Source organism: Peromyscus californicus, unplaced genomic scaffold (genome assembly GCF_007827085.1).
Source record: "Peromyscus californicus insignis strain IS unplaced genomic scaffold, ASM782708v3 Scaffold_5__1_contigs__length_169319896, whole genome shotgun sequence".
Classification (NCBI taxonomy): Eukaryota; Metazoa; Chordata; class Mammalia; order Rodentia; family Cricetidae; genus Peromyscus; species Peromyscus californicus.
In genome coordinates, this window is record NW_026294573.1 from 48,396,312 (window position 1) to 48,421,475 (window position 25,164).

The window sequence follows — 25,164 nt, forward strand, 5'->3', positions numbered from 1 at the left end:
AGCACACGCCTTTAATCCTAGCATTCCAGAGGCAGAAATCTATCTGTTCAAGGATACAGCCAAGCATGATGACTCACACCTTTAATCCCAGAAAGTGAGCCTTTCATCCCAGGGAGTGATGGTAGAAAGCAGAAAGGTATATAAGGCATGAGGACCAGAAACTAGCAGCATTTGGCCTGGTTAAGCATTTGGCTGGTTAAGCTTTTAGGTTTTGAGCAGCAGTTCCGCTGAGAGCCATTTGGATATGAGGACACAGAGGCTTCCAGTCTGAGGAAACAAGATCAGCTGAGAAGTTGGCTCGGTGAGGTTAGCTGTGGCTTGTTCTGTCTCTCTGATCTTCCAGTGTTCACCATAATAACTGGTCTCAGGTTTGATTTTATTAATAAGAACTTTTAAGATTCCTGCTACAGAGACATTTGACTCAGCCTGGGAGGAAGGGACTGGACCTGCCTGGACTGAATCTACCAAGTTGAACTCAATCCTCAGGGGAGTCTTTGCCATGGAGGAGATGGGAATGGGGGATGGACTGGGGGGAAGTGGGGGGCGGGAGGGGAGAGAACAAGGGAATCAGTGGCTGATATGTAAAATTAAATTAAATTATAAAATAAAATTTAAAAAAAAGATTCCTGCTACAACAGAACATTCTACTACTTCAATGTTGGGAGCATTCTCATCTGGTCATGTAAAGTAATTCATAACAAGCCCGTGTCCCTGACAAAAACAATCAGAAAATAAAAAGAACGCTTGGCCAGAGGACGAGGAGTCACCAGGCCAGCCAAGACAGACACCAAAATCCTGAACGGAGGACACTCACTGAAGCTGGTGTGACCTCGACCTCGGCACTCCTTCCCATCAGGGAGTCATCTGAAGCGTGAAGAGCAACAGGCTGAAACATGGCAGAATCTGGCAGGAATCCAACAGGAAGAGGGAGCGAAGGAAGCTTTTGGTTGTCTTACAGATGAGAAAACGAAAATTTTAAACTCCTCAAGGCAGCCAGATCTGAACGTTTAGCATTAGTCAAGAATACCCCACTTTTGCACACAAGGATGAGAGACAGTGAAAACAGAGCAGAGGTGTTCGTTGGGGAGGGGGAATGATGAGCATTAAATCCAGAGACCTGGAGACTGGTTCAGTGATGGGGGTGTAACTTTGTCCTTTGTTATTGCTGGTTAGAAACCTGGCAAAGATAAACATCCATGCATCCTCCATACACGCTACCCAAACCACTTCTGCAGAAGCTTGTGGAGAGACTAACAGTGAGGTAACTAAGAAAAGAGGTTACCTGGTATCTACTCTGCATACTGTCTGTCTGTGACTCACAGAGATGAAGACTGGGGTTAAAAAATAGACAAGGGAGACACGGAGCCAAGGACAGCACTGATTCACTAAAACATCTGCACACTCTTAAAGAAGATGGAAGAAATTAAAGAAAATGTAGCCCCCAAACCAAGTAGAGACTTGGTGCTGTGTGAAGATAAAGCTTAGGGCCAGGGTCCTGGGAAAGGGCTAGGGGAGAACTGTAGAACACATGCCACCCTTGGGGGCCTATCCTGGACAGCATCACTCTTCTGGGTGAAGGCACACCTGACATACAGCAAGTTTAATGCAAAAGGGGTATAGATAAGAATAAGATTAATGAAGTATAGTAGAAAAAATTCATGCTGACAAGCATGGAAACTATAAAAACAAAGTAATGAAAGACGGACAGCATGCTCTAAAATAAACAAGTATGTATATTTCCAATCTGAGAAGAGAGAAAGGATGGAGCAAATGCCCTATGTTAAAATGTAATCAATGAGAATCTATTAAACTGATGAAAAACACTCAGCCACAGTCAGCAGAGTAAATACAAAGAAAACACATAGGAAGTAGATACTTCACATCAACCAAGAGAAAGCAAAGACAAAAATGCACGTTTAGCAACCTTGAACGAAGAAAGTCAAAAACACCAGAAAGGCAGCAGGACGGCATCTCAAAGGGGACATCATCAACCTGCTGAAAGAAATAACTCAGGATTTAAAATCTTGGGTCCCACAAAGGCATGTCAACTTGCAGTAACGGAAAAGGGAGCTGGTGGTCACACGATGCCTACGACAGACGACAACTTTAAAACCTTGATTAGAAGCAGCTATTATTTAATGGTTGTAGGAAACTATAAATCAAACAGAAGCCAGAAAAGAACTGAACACTGAAAAACTACAGAAGAAATAATATCCAACCATTCCAGAAGGTGCCACCATGCTCCCAGAGCAACAGGCTCCCGGAGTTCACAGATGGAAGAGAGAAAGCTAACAGCAGACATGCTTACAGCCATAGAACAGACACTCTGCCTCGAGTCCAGTCAAACCCCTCACTGGCATGAGAGGGTGAAACGTAGACAATCAAGGCAAATGAGAAATCTACTTTTTAAGCAGACTCTGGTATGGGAATGATTTTTCTGAGAAATCTGTTCAGGATCGACCGATCTTTAAGATCTTACTGTGCTTTGGACTAAAGCTAAGTTGAAGGCTTGGCTTTGATTTTTCTTCATTTCCTAGTTCTCTTTTGTAAACTATTTGTGCCCCTGCCTCAGAACAATATATGTGTGCATAAGATGCAATGGCTAGACCTAAGGCCATTTCCTGGAAGCAGTGAGGAGATAGAAGCAATGCCCCCACCAAAGCAAACTGTTGAAAACAGCCATGTGCACAGACTGCTAAAGTCCAACTGTAGCTTGAGTCAATAGGACCAGAAAAACAATCTACCCCCTCTGATCCTCATTTAAAACACTAAGACAAAAGTTCCCCATTCCAGTTGGCCCCGCTCAGTCAAGGGATCACCCCTAAGCATGTAGGCTCACTATGCTAAAGACATCAGCAGAACAATTGGTCTTTTAAGGACAAACTGAACTTTTGCTTCCCAGGATCCTCTCCCCTCCCCTCATCCAGGGGCTTACAGGACCACAGTCATGTGGCTTCGCAAGTCTGCCAGGTGTGGTAGCAGGGGCCTTAATATCAGTACTTGGGATGCAGGTGCACTCTCAGTGAGTTTTAGGCCAACCAGGGCTACAGAATGGTGCCCTGAATCAAACAAATAAAAAAGAATGAATAAATAAATAAATTTACTTCAAAAATCAAACAATTCAAAAGGAGAAAAGAATCCCAAATATATATGTGTCTAAACCAGATGTATGTGTCTAAAACAGACTTCAAATTACATGAAGCTAAAACTCACAGACAAGTCGACATTTATAGTTAAAATGTTTCAAACTCTTCTCTCCAAAGGAGATCAGAATATTAACCTGAATGATACAGTGAACCAGCTCAATCTAACACTTGTTTGTAGAAAGCCACTCAGCTACTGTAGAGCACAGTCCCCAAGACCGGCCAAGGGCTTCCCCCAAACCAAGTTCCTATAGGTAGGTTTCTATCGTGAGAACACCAAGACCAAAGCAACTTCGGGAGGAAGGATTATTCCAGCTTGCTCTCTCAGGTCACAGTCCGTTATCAAAGGAAGCTGGGCAAGAACTCAAGGCAGGAGCTTGATGCAGGGGTCATGGAGGAGGGCTAGTGCTGCTTGCTGGCTTGCTCTCGGTGGCTTGCTCAGTCTGCTTTCTTACAGCAGCCAGGACCACCAGCCCAAGGGTGGCAGTGCCGCAGTGAGCGGGCCCTCCCACATCCTAGAGAACACACTACGGACTTCCCTACAGGCCAGTTTTGTGCGGGCATTTTCTCAACGGACATTTCTCTTCCCAGTTGACTCTAGCTTATGTCCAGTTGACAGAGAAACAGCCAGCACAGAGATTAAGATTCTTCAGAGTGTGTTCTCTGACTTGCAAGAGAGTAAATTAGAAATAAACAATGATGAAACATTTAGACAAACTCCAAATGTCTAGACATTAAATGAATTAAAACAATCTGTATATAAAAGAAGAAAATTACAAAGGCTATTAGGAAACATTATTACTTAATGACAATGATAAAAACACATATCAAAATGTTTCAAAATCAAATAATGAGAAGTGAAAATTTTAGCTTTAACTGCCTGTGTTAATTTAGGAACATGAAAGTCTAAAAATAATTATCTGAGCTCCCATCTTAGGAAACTAGAACAATAATTAAACCCAAAGCAAAAAAATTAGACTTCACAAAAACATTAAACTTTGTTCTTCAAATTAAACCGTTAAAAAAAATTAAAAGATGCCAGAGAATGATAGAAAACACTTGCAATACAGATAGCTAACCAAAGCGTGTACCTGGCGAGTACACTGAGGAGCATATAAACTCAAGAAGGCCAAGAACCCATTTAAGAACAGGCAAAATATCTGACCAAACAATTCACAAAGGAAGACACAGGAGCGACAGAGATGCACATGAAACATGTTCTACATCGTGGTCCGTATGGAGCACAAACTTGCCGGACACGGTGGAGCACACCTTTAATCCCAGCACTCAGGAGGCAGAGGCAGATGGATCCCTGAGTTTGAGGCCAGCCTGGTCTAACAAAGTGAGTTCCTGGGCAGCCAAGCCTGTTACACAGAGAAACCCTGTCTCGAAGAAAAAAAAGAAAGAAAGAAAAGGAAAAAGAAGCACAAACCAGAGTGCACACTCCCCCAAAAGCAAAGATGAAAGGGGAAAAGGTGTGTACTGCTTCTAAGACAGACATAAAAAGACACAAAGATTGACAACAAGAGAATGCAAAAGACACAACGCTCTTGCACAGCCTGAAAGAAATCTGGGAGGAGGAGGGAGGAGAGGAAAACAAAAATAAAGGGAAAGGCAGACCTTAGGCAAGAAGCGTTACCCAAAACAAAAGGTATTTTTCTTTAAAAGTAAGCTTTAAAACGTTATTTTTAATGGCGCGTGCATGCGTGTGTGTGTGTGTGTGTGTGTGTGTGTGTGTGTGTGTGTGTGTGTGTGTCTGTCTGTCTGTCTGTCTGTCTGTCTGTCTGTGTGGGAGTGTGTGCACATGAGTGCAGGTGCCCACAGATGCCAGAAAAGGGTACCTGGATCCCTAAAGCTGGAGTCACAGGCAGCTGTGAGCCACCTGGCTGCTAGGAATTGGCAAGACTCAGTTCCCCACAAGAGCAGCAAGCCTTATTAATCACTGAGCACCTGTCCAGTCCCAAGTAATATTCTTATATTCACAAATAAAAAAAGTATCAAGCCACCAGGAAGATAGCTAGTTATAAGCTATGCAAAGAAATAAATGACAGAACCAAAAAGAGATAAACTCTATAACCATAATGAAAGACTAGAAAGCTCTGTAAATAACTAGAAAGGGGGGAAGAAAAACGTGAACAATGATAAATAATGAAATTGCTGAATAATAATAATCTCTTCAATAAAAAAATGAAAATGAAATTAACAAACTTGACAAAACAGTCATCCACAGAACACTGTCTCCAAGGGCAGAAGCTCTTCAAGAACACCCCACAGTGCAGTCTTGATCACACACTGAGAGAGAAAATAAAACGGCATCGAAGATGCTTCTCACCGAGAGTGCTCTCCACTCAGAATGTGAGCTAGAAGTCAAAAACACATGGTAACCAAAAACCACAAGAGGTCCAAAAACTAGGCAATAACCCCCTAAATAATCCATGAGCTAAGAAGAAAACACAAAGAAAACAAGAATGTGTTTTTAAACTAAACAAAAAATAAATAGCCTGTCAACACCTGGCAGGTAAAGATGCTCTCTGAGGAAAACGCACAGCCTTGCATACAGACAGTCCCCACCCTATAAAGATTCATCTTGAAATCTGCCATCTTCATGAATGTGAGAATGAGAGAGGCATTCAAGAGAAACCACTCCTGAAAATCTAAATTTCAGGCCACTGTCTCCTATGGACACAGACATAATATCTAACCAAAACACCAGCAAACCAATTCTAGCCATTTATTAAAGGATACTAAAACTGACAAAATTGAGCCTATTTCCAAAAACAAAAAGTTAGCTTAACTTAAAAAAAAATGTAACCAATCCACATTAACAGATTGAAGGAGAAAAAACATAACCATCTCAATAAATTCAACAAATGTAAATGAAAAGTTACAATATTCTTTAATAATTAAACACATTTGCCAAACCATGAGGAACTAAAGGCAGATGCTACCACCTGATGGCCAGCCCCTGTGGTGGTCTGAATGAGTAATGCCCTCACAGTTCAGGCGTTTGCACACTTATAAGGAGGTTTGGGTGGTACAGCCTTGATGGAAAGCATGTGTCGCTGGACTTTAAGATTAAAAGCCTGGAGGCACCTCCAGTTGGTTCTCTCCACTTCCTGCTCTCCTTGAGATCTAAGCTCTTGGTTTTTAACTGTCATGACAAAAATAACAGTTTTTGTCTGTTCAGTCTTTGCAGGCAGAGGCTCATGTAGCTCAGGCTAGCCTTGAACTTTTGCTCTTCCTGCCTCCACCTCTAAGGTACTAGGATTAGTTATGGTATTGTACCACTGTGGCCCTAGATCTACCTTTCTTTTTTTTTTTTTAAAAGATTTATTTGTTTATTATGTATACAGTGTTCTGCCTACATGTGTCCCTACAGGCCAGAAGAGGGCACCAGGTCTCATTACAGGTGGTCGTGAGCCACCATGTGGTTGCTGGGAATTGAACTCAGGACCTCTGGAAGAACAGCCAGTGCTCTTAACCACTGAGCCTAGATCTACCTTTCAATAATTGTGGCTGAGTATATTAGCTGTCCATGGAAAAAAACAGAATTACCTTGATCACTTCTTTTTATGACATAAAAGAGCTAATATAATGAAGCTTCTTAGAACTAAAACAATCAATTTACTAAGGCAAATTAAAGCTTCTTAACCAGAGCCCAAAACACACATAAAGGTAAACTTGACAGACCAGTGCATTAGGATTAGGAGCCCATACCCACTGGTTCTTTGTACCTTACTCGATAACCTCTTAATGCACAGAGTCTGATAATTCACTTGATCCTTCTTACTTAAAGTGCCAAGAAACACTTTTACTTTTGCAAATATGTAGCATCATTTATAGAGCCAAATCCATTAAGATTCACAATGAGAAGTTTAAATAATAGTGACTTTTAATAATAACTACTGGAAATTCAACAAAGGGCCAAATAACATACTAATTTTATACATAAACTTTATAGTTTATACTCATTTAAAATGTTCTGCTAACAATGATAACTCAGCTATCACAGGGGATTAAAATAGTAATTAGGGGTGAAGGCTCCTGTCCAACACATAAATAGCACAAGACCTGTGAGGAGGCCCAGGAGCCGCTCCTGGAGCTCACAGAGAGTCAATTGCTACACTTGTTCTCCACGACACATTTCAGCAGTAGATGCTCAGATGCTCAGCCTGGACCATGACAGCAATAGGAGTAACCTTCTCCAGGTGAGGGAAAACAGCGGGGTCTTCTTTTCTTAAACCGCCCCCCATAGATCAGAGAAACAATGGGTGTAGAACAGCAGCAGCACTGGCCTTCCAGAAAGCACACAGAGTAATAAGGGCCTAAGACACTACACATCCATATGTTTTTAAAGTTTTAATTTGCATACTTCATGTCTATAACTAAAAATTTCACGTATGCAAAAAATGCTTTCTAATAAAGATTAAAACTTTGGGGTCCTGTTTTCCAGGTAGCCTCCCTGGTGATGTGAGTAGCAGACAAGTCATCCTTGTTTCATGTCTACTATCCTGCTATGAGTGAGTACATACCATGTTTGTCTTTCTGAGTCTGGGTTACCTCACTCAGGATGATTTTTTCTAGATCCATCCATTTGTCTGCAAACCTCATGATGTCATTGTTTTTCTCTGCTGAGTAGTATTCCATTGTGTATATGTACCACATTTTATTTATCCATTCTTCAGTTGAAGGGCATCTAGGTTGTTTCCATGTTCTGGCTATTACAAACAATGCTGATATGAACATAGCTGAACAAGTGCTCTTACGGTGTGGTTGAGCATTCCTTGGGTATATGCCCAAGAGTGGTATAGCTGGATCTTGGGGGAGATGGATTCCCAATTTTCTAAGAAAGCGCCATATTGATTTCCAAATGCAGGGATCGCCCAATGACAGAGAAATGGAATGAGATCTACATGAACAGCCTGGACATGAGTGGGGTAATGAAGGGCGAGGGTCGAGGGAAAGAGAGCTTGGGGGAGCGGGAGATCCCAGCTGGATCAACAACAGAGAGGGAGAACAAGGAATAGGAGACCATGGTAAATGAAGACCACATGAGAATAGGAAGAAGCAAAGTGCTAGAGAGGCCCACAGAAATCCACAAAGATACCCACACAACAGACTGCCGGCAATGGTCGAGAGACAGCCCGAACTGACCTACTCTGGTGATGGGATGCCAAACACCCTAATTGTTGTGCTAGAAACCTCATCCAACTACTGAGGGATCTGGATGCAGAGATCCATGACTAGGCCCTGGGTGGATCTCTGGGAGTCCAATTAACGAGAATGAGGAGGGTTTATATGAGCGAGAATTGTTGAGACCAAGGTTGGATAAATCACAGGGACAAATAGCCAAATGAATGGAAACACATGAACTATGAACCAATGGCTGAGGGGTCCCCACTGGATCTGGCCCTCCGAATGGGTGAGACAGTTAATTGGCTTGATCTGTTTGGGAGGCATCCAGGCAGTGGGACCAGATCTTGTGCTCATTGCATGAGTTGGCTGTTTGAAACCTGGGGCCTATGCAGGATTGTTTGGCTCGGCCTGGGAGGAGGGGACTAGACCTACCTGGACTGAGTCTACCAGGTTGACCTCAGTCTGTGGGGAAGGCTTTGCCCTGGAGGAGATGGGAATGGGGGGGGGGGGGGGGTTGGGGGGAAGGTGAGGGGGATGGGAGGGGGGAGAACAAGGGAATCCGTGGCTGATATGTAGAACTGAATTGTATTGCAAAATAAATTAAAATAAATAAATAAAAAAAATTGAAAAAAAAAAAGATTAAAACTTTGAATACATCCTGCCAATTACAGTCACATATGGAGAATAGAAGATTTTCAGTTACTCATTCATTCCTTTAAGAGATATAATCTTCAAGAATTATAGATTTATGAAAAGTACTATGGTGTAGGTGAGGTCTAAGTAACCCCCAAGGGTCCATTGTGACTAAAGGCATAGCCCCGTGTGGTGCTACAGGGAGGTGACAGATGCTTTAAAGGGGAGCCAAGGAAGAGATGGTTTGTGTCACTGAGGATGTGCCCTTGAAGAGGGACTGTACCACCTTGATCGTCATCTCTTTTTCTCTTCTCTGGTTCTAGACTCAACTGATTTGCTTCTACACATGATCCTGCCATGATATGCCACCATCTTCTATTCTCAGCAGAACTGGGCCAATGCAGGCATTGAATTCAACGTGCCCCTGAATCTCCATAAGTGGGGGCTAAACAAACTTTAATTATACCTGAGCTGTCTCAGCATTTTGTTATAGTAATATAAAGATGAGTAGTATAAAGGGTTAACACGGTGCATGACTAAATGTTTGGCCTGTGTGTGTGCCAAACATCAAGACAACACACATGTATTGTCAGCTGTATGAGGTGATGGGTGATGGTGCTCTGCATGCTGTGAATGTGTTGCTCCCATTGGTTGATAAATAAAATGCTGATTGGCCAGTAGCCAGGCAGGAAGTATAGGCGGAATAAACAGACAAGGAGAATTCCAGGAAGTGGAAGGCTGAGTCAGGAGTCGCCAGCCAGACACAGAGGAAGCAAGATGTGAAATCAGAACTGAGAAAAGGTACTAAGCCATGTGGCTAAACATAAACAAGAATTATGGGTTAATTTAAGTATAAGAGCTAGTCAGTGGTAGGTCTGAGCTAATGACCTAACAGTTTTAAGCCTCTGTGTGTTTACTTGGGTCTGAGTGGCTGCAGGACTGGCAGGTGAGGAAGATTTGTCCTGACCATGGGCCAGGTAGGACACAGGAAAACTTCAGCTACAATGAGGAACACTGTATTTTCAGCTGTTGATTGATCACTTTACCTTTGCAGCAAGCTGTAGTCCAATTTTGTCAGCTTCGGCCTCCAGTGTTCTACTGTATGGTCTGTCAAACATATACTAAGAAGAAGCGGGACAGAAAAAAACTCCATTAAGTGGATTTATTTCATGATCAAAGGAATTCAAAAAATGAATGTTAAATTAATTTCACAGAAAATCTAGTATGAAATGTCTGTCCTCTAAGATATAAAATGTAAATGTTGCCATTGTTTCTTCCATTCAACTCCCACTTTAAACATGAAAAGGAGAAAAGTTAGGCACGTGCCTTCCCGGACAGCCTGTGCTGCCATTAGCTTATTTCATTTTCCACTTATAATCTCCACTGTTGAAGAGAGTGCTGCCTAAGAACCTATCCTGGTACAGACCTAACTGTGGCCAAGGAACACTAATCTCACAGTTCTAAAGGGAAATCGAAATAATACAGGTATATGAGAGCCATTAACACTAGCAGAAAACTTCAATGGGAAAATTAGCCACAGAGGAGAGCCCCGTCTGTGATTAACTATCTTCATTTCCTTTTCTAAATATTGATTAGTTAGGAAAATAAAATTTTCTTCTGACTTAGATTTTTTCAAAAAACACGAACAGCTATCATGACTTTAATCTTCCCAATTACTCTTATTTATGAGAATGTTTTCTAATTAAACTCTAATTTGCAGTAAGCACTAAAACTTTGTAGAAGCTGGATCAAGAAGCAGGACTTTTGATAAAGGAGCTATTAATCCAGGAAGCAACTTTTCAAACGCAGCAACTTTTCAAACACACACTTGTGATGGATACAAGCAACCTAAGCCGCCATTCACAGTATGTAAACACAGAACACGGCTTCCTTCCCCCTCACTTACATCTGTTTTAAGCTGAAGAACTGCAAGGCAGGGGTCAGCTCTCAGTGCACAGGCTGAGTGTGCACCAGGGAGTGTGCTAACCCAGCCAAGCATCGGCTTCAACAGAGGAACTCATGGGGCAATGTGCAAAATGGAGCTAGTAACAATAACAAAGTCCTCGATTTGCACAGAGGATTACACAGGCCGACAGTAAAATTAATCATCCTTATGAACAGAGCTCTTACTTTGTGCCAGGTGCTATACAAACGGCTTTAAGGCAGTGCTTCTCAAGCTGCTGTGACTTGTTTGTTTGTTCATCTGTCGGCTCTTGAGGACATTTGTAAACGTTTGGAGTTACAAGGTCATGGTGTTGTCACCTAAGTAGTCTCATGTGAGGGACCCACCCCCACTTTTTTCCCCAGAGTACTCTTGAGCAGGGAGAAGTGGGAAATATTTAGATAGAAATATAGACTGAGAGAGACAGATGGAAACACAGAATAGCCTAGGGAGGGCCTGAGTCAAAACCTACCAGCCCCTTCTGTCTCTGCTAAAGGACTTTTAAAGGAATGCCAAGGGGTGGAGCAAAAGGCCTTCCCACAGCCAAGTGCAGACCCTTCCAAACACCTGGTAACCGCACATGTGCTCAAGCCATCCCCTAATGCAACCCTGCTGGGTAAAGCAAGTTCAACTCTCACTAGGAAACCTCTGTGGGCCCCCACAGTCTCAAATACATGAACTAAAGCAATCCTCCTGCCTTAGCTCCTCAGGTAGCTGGGACTATAGGTGCATGCCACCGTACCGGCTTCAAGGGGCAGTTTTAAATTATTATTTTTATATTAATTTTATGTGTATAAGTATTTTTGCCTGCGTATATGTATACCGTGCATATGCCTGGTGCACATGGAGGCCAAGAGGGTATCTAATCTCCTGATTACAGATGTTTGTGAGCCACTATATGGGTTCTGGGATCCAAACTGAACCCAGGTCCTCTACAAGAGTAACAAAGGCTCTTAACCATCTGAGCCATCAAGACACTGTGGAGAGCAAGAACCATGGGCATCTACTGAGTAGTTACTGCATATGCTAGAAAACCCACAATACCAGGACAAGCCCCAACAGCAATAATAATCCAGACCAAAACATCAGTAGTTCTGCATTAACAGAGCCCTCCTGTATCATTCAGTCACCACAGTAACTAAGTGAATGGCGAGGAATGTGGACAATTCCCACCCTATAGGGCATCACTGCCAGCATTCCTTTATGCTCCCAAAATATGGTGAGCAGGGCACTGCAGAGAGAAAAACATCTCTTGACAACAGAGTCACTGAGGGGCCTCAATTTAGGAGAAAAAAAATCCACACCAAAGGCATCCCTGTTCTTCAGTTTAGTTATTAAATTGGAAAAATTATGCCTAAGAGGCATAAAATTATTTCAAGGGAAAAACAGCTACATTGCCTTAGTTATCATCAACTCTTCTGATTCTATTAATTTAAAAAGCATCTACTTATAAACAAGGGGAAGCTACATCAACTCCGTTGACAGCCCAGCAGGTCAGTGACAACTAAGTTCCAATGTGACATCCCACCATCTGAATCTAACTGTTCTTTCTTCTTCAATTTGAGAATCATTGTCTCAATCTGGTTAACACAGCTGTGGGGATCACAAGACTGATCCTCAGTAAGGCAGTATTTTGAACAATATGAGGGACTTAGTCATGAGATGATTATTATTATCGGCACTAAAGCACCTAAAACTGCCCCCTCCCCATGTATTCTAGGCAACGTTGGTTTAACTGTGCATTAACAGCAAAGGAGAATGATATGAAGCTACAGCCAGCCCCACACTCATTAAAACTTCAACCTTCTTGGAAGAGATCTCTGGAGGAAGGACACGACTGTCACAGAGATAAGAGAAGGACCAGTGATTAGGTTTTCTCTCTCTGAAATCAACAACTATGAAAAATAAAGGGGAAAAAAAAAACAACACAGTAGCTCTTTTAATCGACCCTTGTATATCACTAGACAAATGCAGACTCCCTTAATTAAATACTATATGGGAACAGCACCTAAAAATGACAAACAGACACTGAAATTCCGTATATGACTCCAGGACAGACCTTAGCATAGTTCTGATCCACACTGCTTTACACCAACACTGCTGCATGCCCACCACAGGCCATCTCAGACTCACCTCCTGCAACTTCGATTGTATCCACTGTCCCAGAAGTGCCAAGCTGTCTCGTGGACACACAGCCCAAATCATTGTGAGAAAAATCATACCAAGGAAATCCAGTAGGTGAACCAAGCTAGCCTTTTCTGCCTGAGAATAATAAAATGATGAAAGCCACATTTAGTAAATGGAGACAGTGCATATTTACACTTTCTAGCCACTGCTTGATCATACTAAATAATTATGTGGGTTCAAGTGGCCAACATGAGCAAAGACCCAATTTTTTAAAGCTTTTTTATTATGTTTATTTTGTATTTGTATGTATATATGTGGGGCATGGGCATGTCACAGTCCAAGATCAGAGGACAACTTGTGGACTCAGTTCTCGCCTTCCACACGTGGGCCCCGGGAGCTAACTCAGGCAGTCAGGCTTGGGCCAGAGTTCTTACTTGCCGAACCACCTCACCTGCCAAAGACCCAGATTTCTCCCCTCATGTCCATGCTGTCTGCTGGGAGGTCCCCTTTTCTTTACTTACACACTGGTGAATCATTTATGCCTTTAACATTTTACTACTTTTGCTGAGCTAATTATTCATCGTCATAGACAGTGAGAATTAATAAACTAGTTTCTTATATTAACCAGCACAATGATTCCTCTGGTACAATAAGCCCCATTTTATAGATAATGAAATGCAAATGGAGATTTTATGACTGCCTCAATTCACACAGGTATTAGTAAAAAGACCAAAAAATCCAGGCCAAGGCTATTTTGGTTTCTAACATAGATACTATATTCTACACATCAAATAAAAGTGTTTATCACACTTATATTGTTACATAAAACCTAAGTATATATAGTAGATAATGCACTTAAGACAAGAAAATTCAGAAAAAGATTTAATTAAATTAAATTAATTAATTAAAAGATTTAATTAATTAATTAAAAGTTTAATTAAAATAAAGGTATTTTGCTATTTATAACCTAATGCATGAAAGCACAACACATTTATACAAGTTTTTGGTTTTGAAAATTTGGTATTTCTCACTGAGAGTTGGGTTCTGAGTTTTGGACATACTCACAGCAGTAGCCAGGAAAGGTTTGTATAAAATGTGTGTTCTGCCCAGGAATGCCTAGTAAAAGTTAAATGCATGGGCTTACTCAACACTCACTAGAGTGCACGTTAGCATAAAAATGCTGATGCAGACTTGGTACCAGTCACTACCTGAATGGACACAACACAGCTGAAAACTAAAATCAGACTATGTATGACCTTAACAAGATAATCTCTCCTCACAAAACAATTATCACCTAACAGTCGTTAGTTGTAAAACCATTATTGAATTATTTTACTATGAAAGACTGAAGTCACAATGACAGTGTTTATGAAGAGAATAAACTTGTTATGAATTATTAAAGAGTATAATTGAGGCTGGAGAGATAGCTCAGTGGTTAAGATCATTGGCTGCTCCTCCAGAGGTTCTGAGTTCAATTCCCAGCATAACCATCCGTAATGAGATCTGGTGCCCTCTTCTGGCCTGCAGGCATACATGCAGGCAGAACACTATACATAATAAATAAACAAATCTATTTTTTTTAAAAGAGAGTGTAACTTATTAGTTTTAAAAAAATAAATATTTTTAAAACTGCGTATTTATAGAAAAAAAAAGAGAAACAGCATAAAAGTCACGTTCAATCAAAACTAAGACTTCCAAAAGAGAAAACAGTGTGTTAATAAAAGAGACCTTTGTCAAAGAAACAGTAACTGTTTTCCATCATGGCTGTTCCCTGCCTCTTCTGTTCATCTGACCACCATCCTGCACTGGTGGGGGTGGTGACCCTACCCTGACAGGCAGTGACTGGATGCCAGAAATCAAATCAACTGAATGGTACCACCTTTTAAAGCTACAACAGCCACAGCTGATTCGTTTTTTGCAGTTATGACGTGGCAATACATTTTTCTGAAAATATCTCTTGACCACAAAGGGAATGAACTTTTTCCAGACCTCACAGCCAATTTCATAATAGAATATGCTGTGAGATCATTACTGTCCTACTGTGTACTCAGTACAGGTTTAAGTTAAACCTGTCTTTAAGAAAACAATGCAACCAAACTTACTATGCCTTGGATTTCTAGTGCAATCAGCTTTTACAGTAAAAGCTAATGCACAGCTTTAATGTTACTTTTCCATGCCCTGACCCAGAATAATGTGTGTGTGTGTGTGTGTGTGTGTGTGTGTGTGTGTGTGTGTGTGTGTGTGTGTTATGGCAATCATTCGCTGCTAGCAGGCAACAGGTCAAAAGCAACCTTAAACAACAGATCTCCAATAACTGTTGGAAGTAATATGTAGATACAAGTTGGCAGCACCTGCTTGCAATATTGGTGCTATTATAGGTCAGATGAGGTCAGTAAAGTCACCTCTTCTCTTGTAAAACCATTAAAGATTTCTGCTTAAAGATTACCATGTCTTCTGTGTTATTCAATAAACATAGAGCAAAGTCCTTTTTTACAGACAGGCATAAACAGAGACACAGGCACAAATTCAAACACACACACACAGATATAGGCAACAGGGACAGATAGATCACACACATACATGCAATCGCAGATGGAAGACACAGGGAGAGAAGTGGAGAAACCAAATGTGGGCTTACAAACTAATCCAAGAGAAAGTTTGTGTCTCATTCACAAATGCATCACTGATGAATTATGACACCATTACTTGAGAGATGTCAGAATACACTGTAACGATACTATCTCTGTTGCTTAGATTTGTTCCTATATGCATTTAGGGAAAATATTTTTAAAAAATTTTCCTTAACTCAAGAGAAATCAGGGATGCTTCAAAAAAGAACTTTGGCCCAGCTCATCTTATTATTCCTCTAAAGAATACATAGAATTTTTAAATGACTTTGAGAAAGATTAATAAACGTTATAGTTTCCATTTGAAGTTAATAATATTTGCACTTATGATTTAGCATATTGCAAATCCTTTCACAAATATTTCACAAAAATACCGGAATGTTCTGATTAAAAATAAAAATATACTTATCTCAATATGCACAGATGATCTATTCACATTTTTAATGAATAGCAATTAAAAATGAGTACAAAAATATGTTTCATGAGTTATTAAAGGCCTATGTGGCCACTGTTAGTCTTTTTAAATGTTAGTTTCCTAATATATAAAGCAGGGATGATAGGTACTCTTAGTTATTAAAGTTCTGAATGAGAAGGAACATATTAGATGAAACTCAGTAAACTATCCTGGCAAAGTATCATTACTGCTCCACATTCATATCATATTGCATATCATTTAGACATTTTCCAACAATATTCCAAGACATCTTTTGAAAATGAGTAAGAATAAAAAAATTGATCTACCACTTAAATAGTAGTATCACTTTCCAACAATTAATTTTCTGACTAGATTACAAGTATATTAATAATTATGGAAGTTTAAATTTTAATGTGAAATAATTAGAGGTTGAGACTAATTACTTTTTAGCAAAAGAGACAGGTGATAAAAACAGTATTTAAGAGAAACACTAATTATTCCGTATCATATACTAAAGACTGCAAAAGTCTCAAAATTAGCTAATCACTTTTTTTCAGGTACAAAATATGGCAATTACATTCCATCATTAAAGAAGAAAAAACAATCCTGAAAAGATTGGGTTCCTTAAGGATACAACTTGGTACTATCAAGGCAGCATTTAACAGCTGCATGTCATTTGGATACTCACGGCGTGCCCCAGAACCGCATGTGCAATCTCATGGCCCAGAAGGAAGGAGAGCTGGTGAGTATCAGTTACACTATTCAAAAGCCCAGTGAAAACAAACACTTGTCCATTCTGCACATCAAAAGAATAACAGAAGCAATTAGCCCACAGTAAAACTTAAAGACATTAAAGCTAGCAACAAAAATACATTTTAAAGTATTTACTTACCGGAAGAACAAAGGCATTTACATCTGGGGAATCAACCACATGAATCACCCAGTTGATCTCGGGGATCCCTGGGACATCTTGATTGCATTGTGTTAGATGATGTACCACCTCTTTAACAGTCAGGTGTCGGGGGTCTCTCTCAGGCAGCATATCGTTTTTAAATTCTTCCATCCACTACAAGATTTGTAAAACAGTATTATTTAAGAGCTTTTGCACTACAAATGCTTATGCTGCTTCATGGAAAGTACATCACTTGACTAGTGTTGGGCATTTTAAATTTGAATTGTGAAAAAATTTACATATATCAAACACATTTCTAAAATTTGAATTATTCATGTAAAAGCAGTATAGTTTCTCATAAAGGATTAAAATATAAGATTTTTTTTCATATAAACATAAACATGATTCAATCCAAATTTTATTCTTTTCTATTAATCTATATACAAGTAAAATGCTTAAATATTTCTACCCTCCTAAGAATTTCAGAAAACAAAACTGCCTAGACAACAAAGGATTTACATTAGAAACTTCATATAAAAAGAAAACTTCGCCGGGCGGTGGTGGCGCACGCCTTTAATCCCAGCACTCGGGAGGCAGAGGCAGGCGGATCTCTGTGAGTTCGAGGCCAGCCTGGGCTACAGCGCGAGATCCAGGAAAGGCGCAAAGCTACACAGAGAAACCCTGTCTCGAAAAACCAAAAAAAAAAAAAAAAAAAAAAAAAAAAGAAAACTTCAGGGCTGGGGATACAGCTCATTTGGTGGAGTGGTCACGCTCATAGCATATGCAAAGCCCGAGTTTGATCCTCAGCAAAACATAAACCCAGTGAGGTTACACATCCTTGTAATCTGAACACTGGAGAGGTGGAACCAGGATGATTAGAAGGTCATCATCTACTACATAGTAAGTTCAAAGCCAGCCTGGGATACAAGAAACCCAGTTTCAGGAAGAAAAAGAAAGAGAGAGAGAGAGAGAGAGAGAGAGAGAGAGAGGAGAGAAAATGTCAAAGAAAACTAATTACTTTCATAATCCACTAAATGAAAGAACACCCTATTAATAATATAGACTTAGGGTTTTACAAAAAGAGACAATATCTCACTAATTGTAAAGGGTTTGATCCACACAGACTGAAAGAAAATCACTAAGATCTCAGAACTAATGGGCAAATCATTTTCTCTATGTGATGCTGACTAAAAAGCCTAGCCATTTCATATATGAAGATATTTTTTTCTGAAGCCTTTTTCTGAGAGATTCTGTCATATACACTGAGAAAATTAAGGATATTCTACAAATATTTAATTCCATAAAATATATAGTTTAACATATAAATCAAGTTGATAACCATTTTCAAGATGCATTATAAACTTAAAAGACTATCAATTACCATTTTAAAGAACAATTTACCAACGTAAACAAATGAAAAAGTCCTCTATTGTGGTGATATATTGTGTATCAAATAAAGCTTGCCTGAAGATCAGAGAGCAGAACAGCCACTAGATTAAACACAGATGCCAGGCAGTGGTGGCACACATCTTTAATCCTCACACTCGGAGGCAGAGATCCAGGACTCGGAGGATTTTAGTCAGAGGATTCATGGAGTCAGTGAATTGAGACGTGGCAATGGCTTGGTCCTTTGTCTCTCTGATCTTTCAGTAAATTTTATTAGGATACACAATATATCACCACACTCTATTAATCCCTCTCCAAGAACTAAGAGTCCCTGTATCTTAGTTTGCTGTCTATTGCTGTGATAAACACCCTGACCAAAAGCCACTTGAGGAGGAAAGGGTTTATTTCACCTTACACTCTCAGGCCACAGTCCATCATCGAAGACAGTCAAGGCAGGAATTCAAGACAAGTTCTTGGTGGCAGGAAGTGAAGCAGAAGCCCTGGAGGAATGTTGTTTCCTGGTGCTCTCCTGAGGGCCTGCTTAGCTTGTTTTCTTTACACCCCAGGACCACCTACTCAAGGATGGCACTGCTTACACTGAGCTGGGCTGTCCCACATCAATCATTAATCAAAACAATGAGCCACAGGACTGCTTATGGGCCACTCTTATGCAGGCATTTTCTCAGTAGAGGCTCCTTGTCTATTGGTTGATTCTAGCTTGTGCCAAGTGGACAACACACTAGTTTGCACACTATGTAATTAGAGTACTTTATGACATTTCTGTAAGAATGTTTAGATTCACAGACCAATGAATTAAGCAATAAAAATGTCTAATCATATAAACACACTTATACATATATACACATCCATATGTATACATACTATATATAATATATGCAAATCCATTCATATATTCATGTATTTTAATTTTTTAAGCTTTCTGAATAGTATAAGATATACCAATTTCATACAAGGTTTCTTCCAATCTTTCTAAAATATTTTTCTCAATCTATCTTCCTATTAAGACTAAATTCTAGGAGATATTTTAAATTTCTGTATGTATTCTTCTAAGACATTGTTATTATCTTACCTAAGAACAATTTTTTATAGTAAAAAGTCATTGCTGTGATGATTTAAAAGAAAATGGTCCCCAAAGGGAGTGGCACTATTAGGAGGTATGACCTTGTTGGAGGAAGTGTGTCACTGTGGAGGTGGGCTTTGAGGTTTCATATATACACAGACCACACCCAGTGTCTCAGTCCACCTCCTGTTGCCTTTGGATCGAGGACACACAAGGACACAAAGTGTGTAATGTGTCACTCCCTAAGTTATTATACTTCTCAAGGAGTTGAGATTTCTGAATCACACCTTTATTGTGTACTCAGAAAACAAGTGATTATAGTAGCACACACCTGCAACCTCAGCCCTTAGGAGGCTGAGGCACAGGGGTCACAGGCTGATGGCCAAGAGGGGCCACATGGCAAAACTCTGTTTTAAGAAGAAAAAAAATGGCAGAAAACACAATAAGATTTCAAAAGCCAAAATTAATATTTAGAAAAATTACAACTATCTTATTATACCGACTTTATTTTTTATTAAGAAATTTTTTATTCATTTTACACCTGACTTTCAAGGTATAAAAATTCTCACAACATATTTACTTATTTGATACATAAAAACTAAGCACTACTTTGCATGGTGTGTTAGTTCCTAGGATAAAATAAACAAACCAACAAGGCTGTTGGTCCCATGGAGCTTAGCTTAGTAAAGCAGATAGACAAAGGCCATGGTAAGTTCCCCTCAGGTAGAGAAAGCAAAGAAAAGTAGCATGCTGAGCATGGGGCACAATTACAAAGATCCAGTTCCCAGCTCAGCCTGAAGGAGTCACCCTGTTTGAGCCAGTCTGAGCATCAAGCAAGGCTTTGCTGAGCAGGAGACAGTGAAATACTGACTGAGCAGAGCAGGGACTCCTGGGGGGCAGGGTGCAGAGGAAAGACCACTGCACATGGTGCAAAGCCCTCTCCCAGGTATGAGACCTGGGGAAAATTACTACTGGTGTATCAAAGCCTAAAACTAAAAGTAGTGCATCTTCCATGTTTAAAGAAGACTCCTGCTTTAGTGCTACCTTACGCAATCTAGTTAAGGACAGTCCTTGCTACGTACCACTTTGTATTCCAGGTCTGACAGAAGTCTGAAGTGTTCCTTCCCCAGTAACAGCAGTTTGCTCCTTCCGGTGACAGGGCTCACTTCCAGGTGAGTGAAATAAAACACTACAAACAGCAGGCCAGAGGCACTCAGACCGAGGAGCAGCTTCCACTTATTCTTCTTCACACTGTCTTTAAATAGCTCCTTCTTGTTAGGAGGAAGTGCTTGCCACCATTTCCGTATGCCCCTGTGACAAATCGGAAATGCGGCGTTGGTAAGTGCATGTTCACATACCATCAAAACTCATGCGCATGTGCTAGGATTCTATGGGGCCAGTCACTTTGATCTTCATGTTTCTCTGTACACATAGCTTTTTAACTTGTAAAATCCTTAGCTAAAGGATGAAAAAGTCATCAACTCTATAAAGCCTTACTTAAAATCCCCAAGGCTCATTTGAATTTTCCTCTTCAGCTAGTGTGAATGCCAACACTAAAGTGAGTAGTTGTTTTACAAGTTCCGCTAACCAACACTTACTGTCTACCATACTTGAAGTGCTGTTTTATAGCTACCACTAACCAACACTTAATGTCTACATACTTGAAGTGCTGCTCTAGTTATGCACAAATCACCTCATTTGCTCTTCCTAACACCTCGCCACAGAGAACAACCTAGCCAAGGCCACAGAGGTAGCAGGAGGAAAACCCGGGAGTAAGGGAATGCCATTTCCTGAGACTGACCACTTAACCACTTCACACAGATAACATCCCCAGACAATCATCTTGGGGTCGTGAAGAGTACATCTGTACCTTTCGGCACTGCTCCTCAGACTCCGGCTCAATCTGCAATGGTCCAGCAAGGAACAAGAGATGCTACCTCGGCACCCACTCCAGGAGTAAGCGGCACTGCTCAGAAGCAGAGGCTCCACTATCATCGCTAGAACATGAAGAGGGAAGGGAGGATCGGAAGCACCACAGTAAAGAAATGGGCATCATTACAGATGCCACCTGGGGAGGGCCTTGCTGGCTGGCGAGAGTTCTCTCAAGTGCTGGGCTGGGTTCATAAACATTTTAACAACAAGCAATGTTTTCAACAGCGGGACAAAAAAATTTCCTTGTGCACACATTTGTCAAGTCTCAATAAAATTTATCACACACACACACACACACACATACATACAAGAATTCATTTTACAAAGCAATTTTGTAAAGTCCCTGTAATTTACCAAGTTCCTGCTCTCATAGTTCCACCAAAAGGTCACTGGATTCAATATCAAAGGCTTGGTCTCTGGCGTGGGGCACTACTAGGAGATGGCAGGACCCTTGGGAGACAGTCTAGTGGAAGGATGTGGGGTCACTGGGTGTGTCCTTGAAGGGGATGTTAGGACCCCAAGCCCTACCCATGTCTCTCTTTGCCTTCCTGGCCATCATGAAATCGACAAGTCTCTTCTGCCATGGATTCCCACCAAGATGCACTGAGTGACCTGGGCCTAAGCGACCATGGACTGAAATCTCTGAAAGCATGAGCTGAAATAAGTCCTTGTTCCCTTTATTATCTCAGATGTTTCAGTGTCAGAAAGCTAACACACAGACACACGTGAAATGCCTTAGAAAAGGGACTGAACCAGAGGATCATAAAAACAGGGTTTTTTGTTTTGTTTTGTTTTGTTTTTTTTTTTTTTTGGTTTTTGGTTGAGACAGGATTTCTCTCTGTTGCAGCCCTGGCTGTCTTGGAACTTGCTTTGTAGAATAACCTGGCCTTGCACTCACAGAGATCTGCTTACCTTCCAAGTGCTGGGATTGAAAGCATGTGCCACCACCGCCTGGCCACTTATTTCCTATTTACAACATTTATAGAATTACTACTTACTTATATGTGGAACATGTTATAAGAGGAAATTTATAATAGTAAAATCAACACCAAATCAAACAATTTTAAAGAAATAGAACTCACAAAGCCATCATCCCTACAAACAAGGATAAGCTGGTTACTTAGGACCTTCAACATCAAACATGTAAAATTAAATACATTACAGAGAAATTCCTGAACTTTTAATAAAGCCAACTGGCTTGTGAGTGTGGGAGGAAACAGACAGCTGGGAGGGGCAGCCTCGTTAGCAACCGTAAGAAAACCTTAGGAAGAGGTGATGTGCCTTCTTCAACCTTCATGAAATAAGGGGAAAGGGACTGAGAAACAAGCACTTAGCTATAAATGAGTTATCACAAAGGACTACCAAGAGAAACATAACAAGGACGCCTTGAAAACGAGGGTAGAAATGAGCATTATTAACGTGGCTAAGTCTGAGCCCCTACTTATATGAGTGAAGACCTTCATTTCATGCTTATTGCCTAAAATTCCACAAAATCAAAAGGCAATGTTCTTAAGTGCTGTTGTTACACAAGATGGTGCCAATACTTCCCATTCCCCTATAATTAGAAATGTGAAGTCTTTTAGAAACGTCTGTAGCAACAAAACTTAAGGATCATATTTCTGTACAATAAACAAGTTATTTCAAAATTATTAAATCACACACAAGAAGACTGGTAGAACTTACCTTTAGAAACTCAAATTTTGAGCTGAGTATGGTATAGGGGAGAGTTTCTTTAAAGCTATAGTTTTATAAAATACTAAGGTTAATTATTAAAAATTATTATAAGTTGCTAAAAATGTGAATATAAAAATTCAAGAACTTTAACACAAATGCTGTTTCCCCCCTCCCCCAAAGTGTTACCTGCCCACAATGATGGCAAGGAGCTTCTGCACTGGTTTCAGAATGAGCAGCAAGAAAGGAACTGGAGCAGCCAGAACCCGTGGGGACGTGTGGAAACTCTGGGCAACTCTTCCGGCTGGGCAGCTCAGAGGGCACGGGGCTGTGAGAGAAGGACCACCAACCACTTTCCTCGATCCTTGTCTTGGAAAAGAATCACCCCACACAGTCAGTTTGTAGGTAAGCACCCCCATTTCCTGGCTTTGAGCACTTGAAAAGCATCTTGATTTTTTGTTACTGAGAGTCCTATAGAAATGGAAGTTTCCAGGCAGTAAAATCACCGAATGACACTGACGGACTGTGTTAAGTCCTCGGCTCGCATTTATGACTAGGGGCCCTCGTGGGTGTGAACAGCCTGCTGGTGGGTTCCACTGTTTCCAGTTGGCCAGGAAAGTCACTCCAGAGAGAAAACGGTTTCTCGTGGCAGCCTGCAGTCCATAAAGGAAGTTCATCCTGCTTTTGCTTGGTTATCTAAAACACACCAAAAAAAAAAAAAAAAAGATAGATATAAGCACCTGTGGAAAATATGTATTTACAAATTGGGAATGCAATGCTTAAGAAGGTGTGTTGAACATCTTAAGACAACATTTGCCTGTGTTTCTGCCCATCACCCACAGCAGCACCTTTCAACAGGACAAACAAAGGAGTGCACCAGCATTAGTTCACTACACAGTGCTTATTTTCAACACTTGAACCTTTTTACTTCATTTAAAAAGAAAATCGTGTTGTTTTTTAATTGCAGGGAATCTATTTGATCAGAAAATCGCTTGAGGAGAATAAGAAATAGCTTAGGTAGAACAGCAATGAATTTGTATCAGTTGACAAATAAAAAATGAATATAATGGGATAGAAAAGCCTAATTTAAAAAATTCAAATGTATTCTTTCAAATAAAACCATGAGGCTTATTAGCCTGGCATGGTGGTGCATGCCTTTAATTCCAGCACTTGGGAGGCAGAGGCAGGTGGATCTCTGAATTCAAGACCAGCCTGGTCTACAAAGTGAGTTCAAGGCAGTCAGGGCTACACAGGGAAACCCTGTCTCAAAAAGACAGAGAAAGAGACAGACAGACAGACAGACAGACAGACTTTTAATCGGAGTCAGGATGTAAGAAGAGAGACTTGAATGCCACCTAAAAATGGCTTTAAAAACAGAATAAATAAAACAAGGGTTTCAAACTACTTGGCAATAGGCAATGAAGGACAGAGAGATGAGAAACAAGATGAGGCCCCACAACTGCCCCCAGAGAACCGCCTGATGAGTTTGCAAAAAACATAGACAGGAGAGACTAGCCCCTTAACTGCCCTAACCTGAAGGTGTGAAGCTGGGGAATCCTGTGGACCAGGTAGCTGTACCTATGGGCGGAGGAAGGGAACATGGAACAGTACCGAGAGAACTCAGCAGGCTCCTCCCTAGTCCACTGAGTACTAACTGGTCACATGAGTAAGAAATTTCCCCGAAGCTTGGAAAGAACCGTAATTACAGGGCACAATACACAGGGCAGAGTGCACTGCCTGCTCCCATTGGTCACAGTGGGAAAACTTAGCATTTGTAAGTCACAGGCATTGGGTGGAAGAGCCTGGCCTCAGCACTAGAGGAGAATTAGGACCACCCTGAGAACTGCTCTGCCCCAGTAACGAAGACTAAAACAAACACGGGTGAGTGGTTCTTAACTGGCGGATAAGATCCAGCTTGGTACAATGACACTCAAAAAGATGAAACTGCTTCTAATAACCACATCCTGGATTTCCTTCAAAAAAGCTCAAGAATCAAAAATACCCAACACCAAGCAACACACAATTTACAATGTAAAATTACCAAGCAGGAAATGAGATCAGCAGGGAAGAAGAAATATTAGTCAAAGGAAGCTAGCACCTAGGTAATACAAATGGCAGTATCAGTAGACAAGGATATTTGAGTCACTGTTTTAACTATATTCCATGTGTTAAAGCAACG

General features: G+C 40.7%; 1 protein-coding gene across 7 annotated transcripts in view; it reads right to left on the reverse strand.

Moving 5' to 3' along the window:
* The window catches only part of Oma1 (OMA1 zinc metallopeptidase), a 59,653-nt gene that overhangs the window by 27,726 nt on the left and 6,763 nt on the right, over positions 1–25,164 (reverse strand). For all 7 annotated transcript variants that reach the window (XM_052716166.1, XM_052716165.1, XM_052716167.1 and 4 more), the window contains 6 exons: positions 23,175–23,681; positions 20,465–20,693; positions 16,916–17,089; positions 16,712–16,819; positions 12,988–13,116; positions 9,959–10,033 (listed from right to left, as the gene is read on the reverse strand). In XM_052716166.1, coding sequence (XP_052572126.1) covers positions 9,959–10,033; positions 12,988–13,116; positions 16,712–16,819; positions 16,916–17,089; positions 20,465–20,693; positions 23,175–23,662 — 1,203 coding nt within the window. In that variant the 5' untranslated portion in view covers positions 23,663–23,681. The remainder of the gene's footprint in view (positions 1–9,958; positions 10,034–12,987; positions 13,117–16,711; positions 16,820–16,915; positions 17,090–20,464; positions 20,694–23,174; positions 23,682–25,164) is intronic.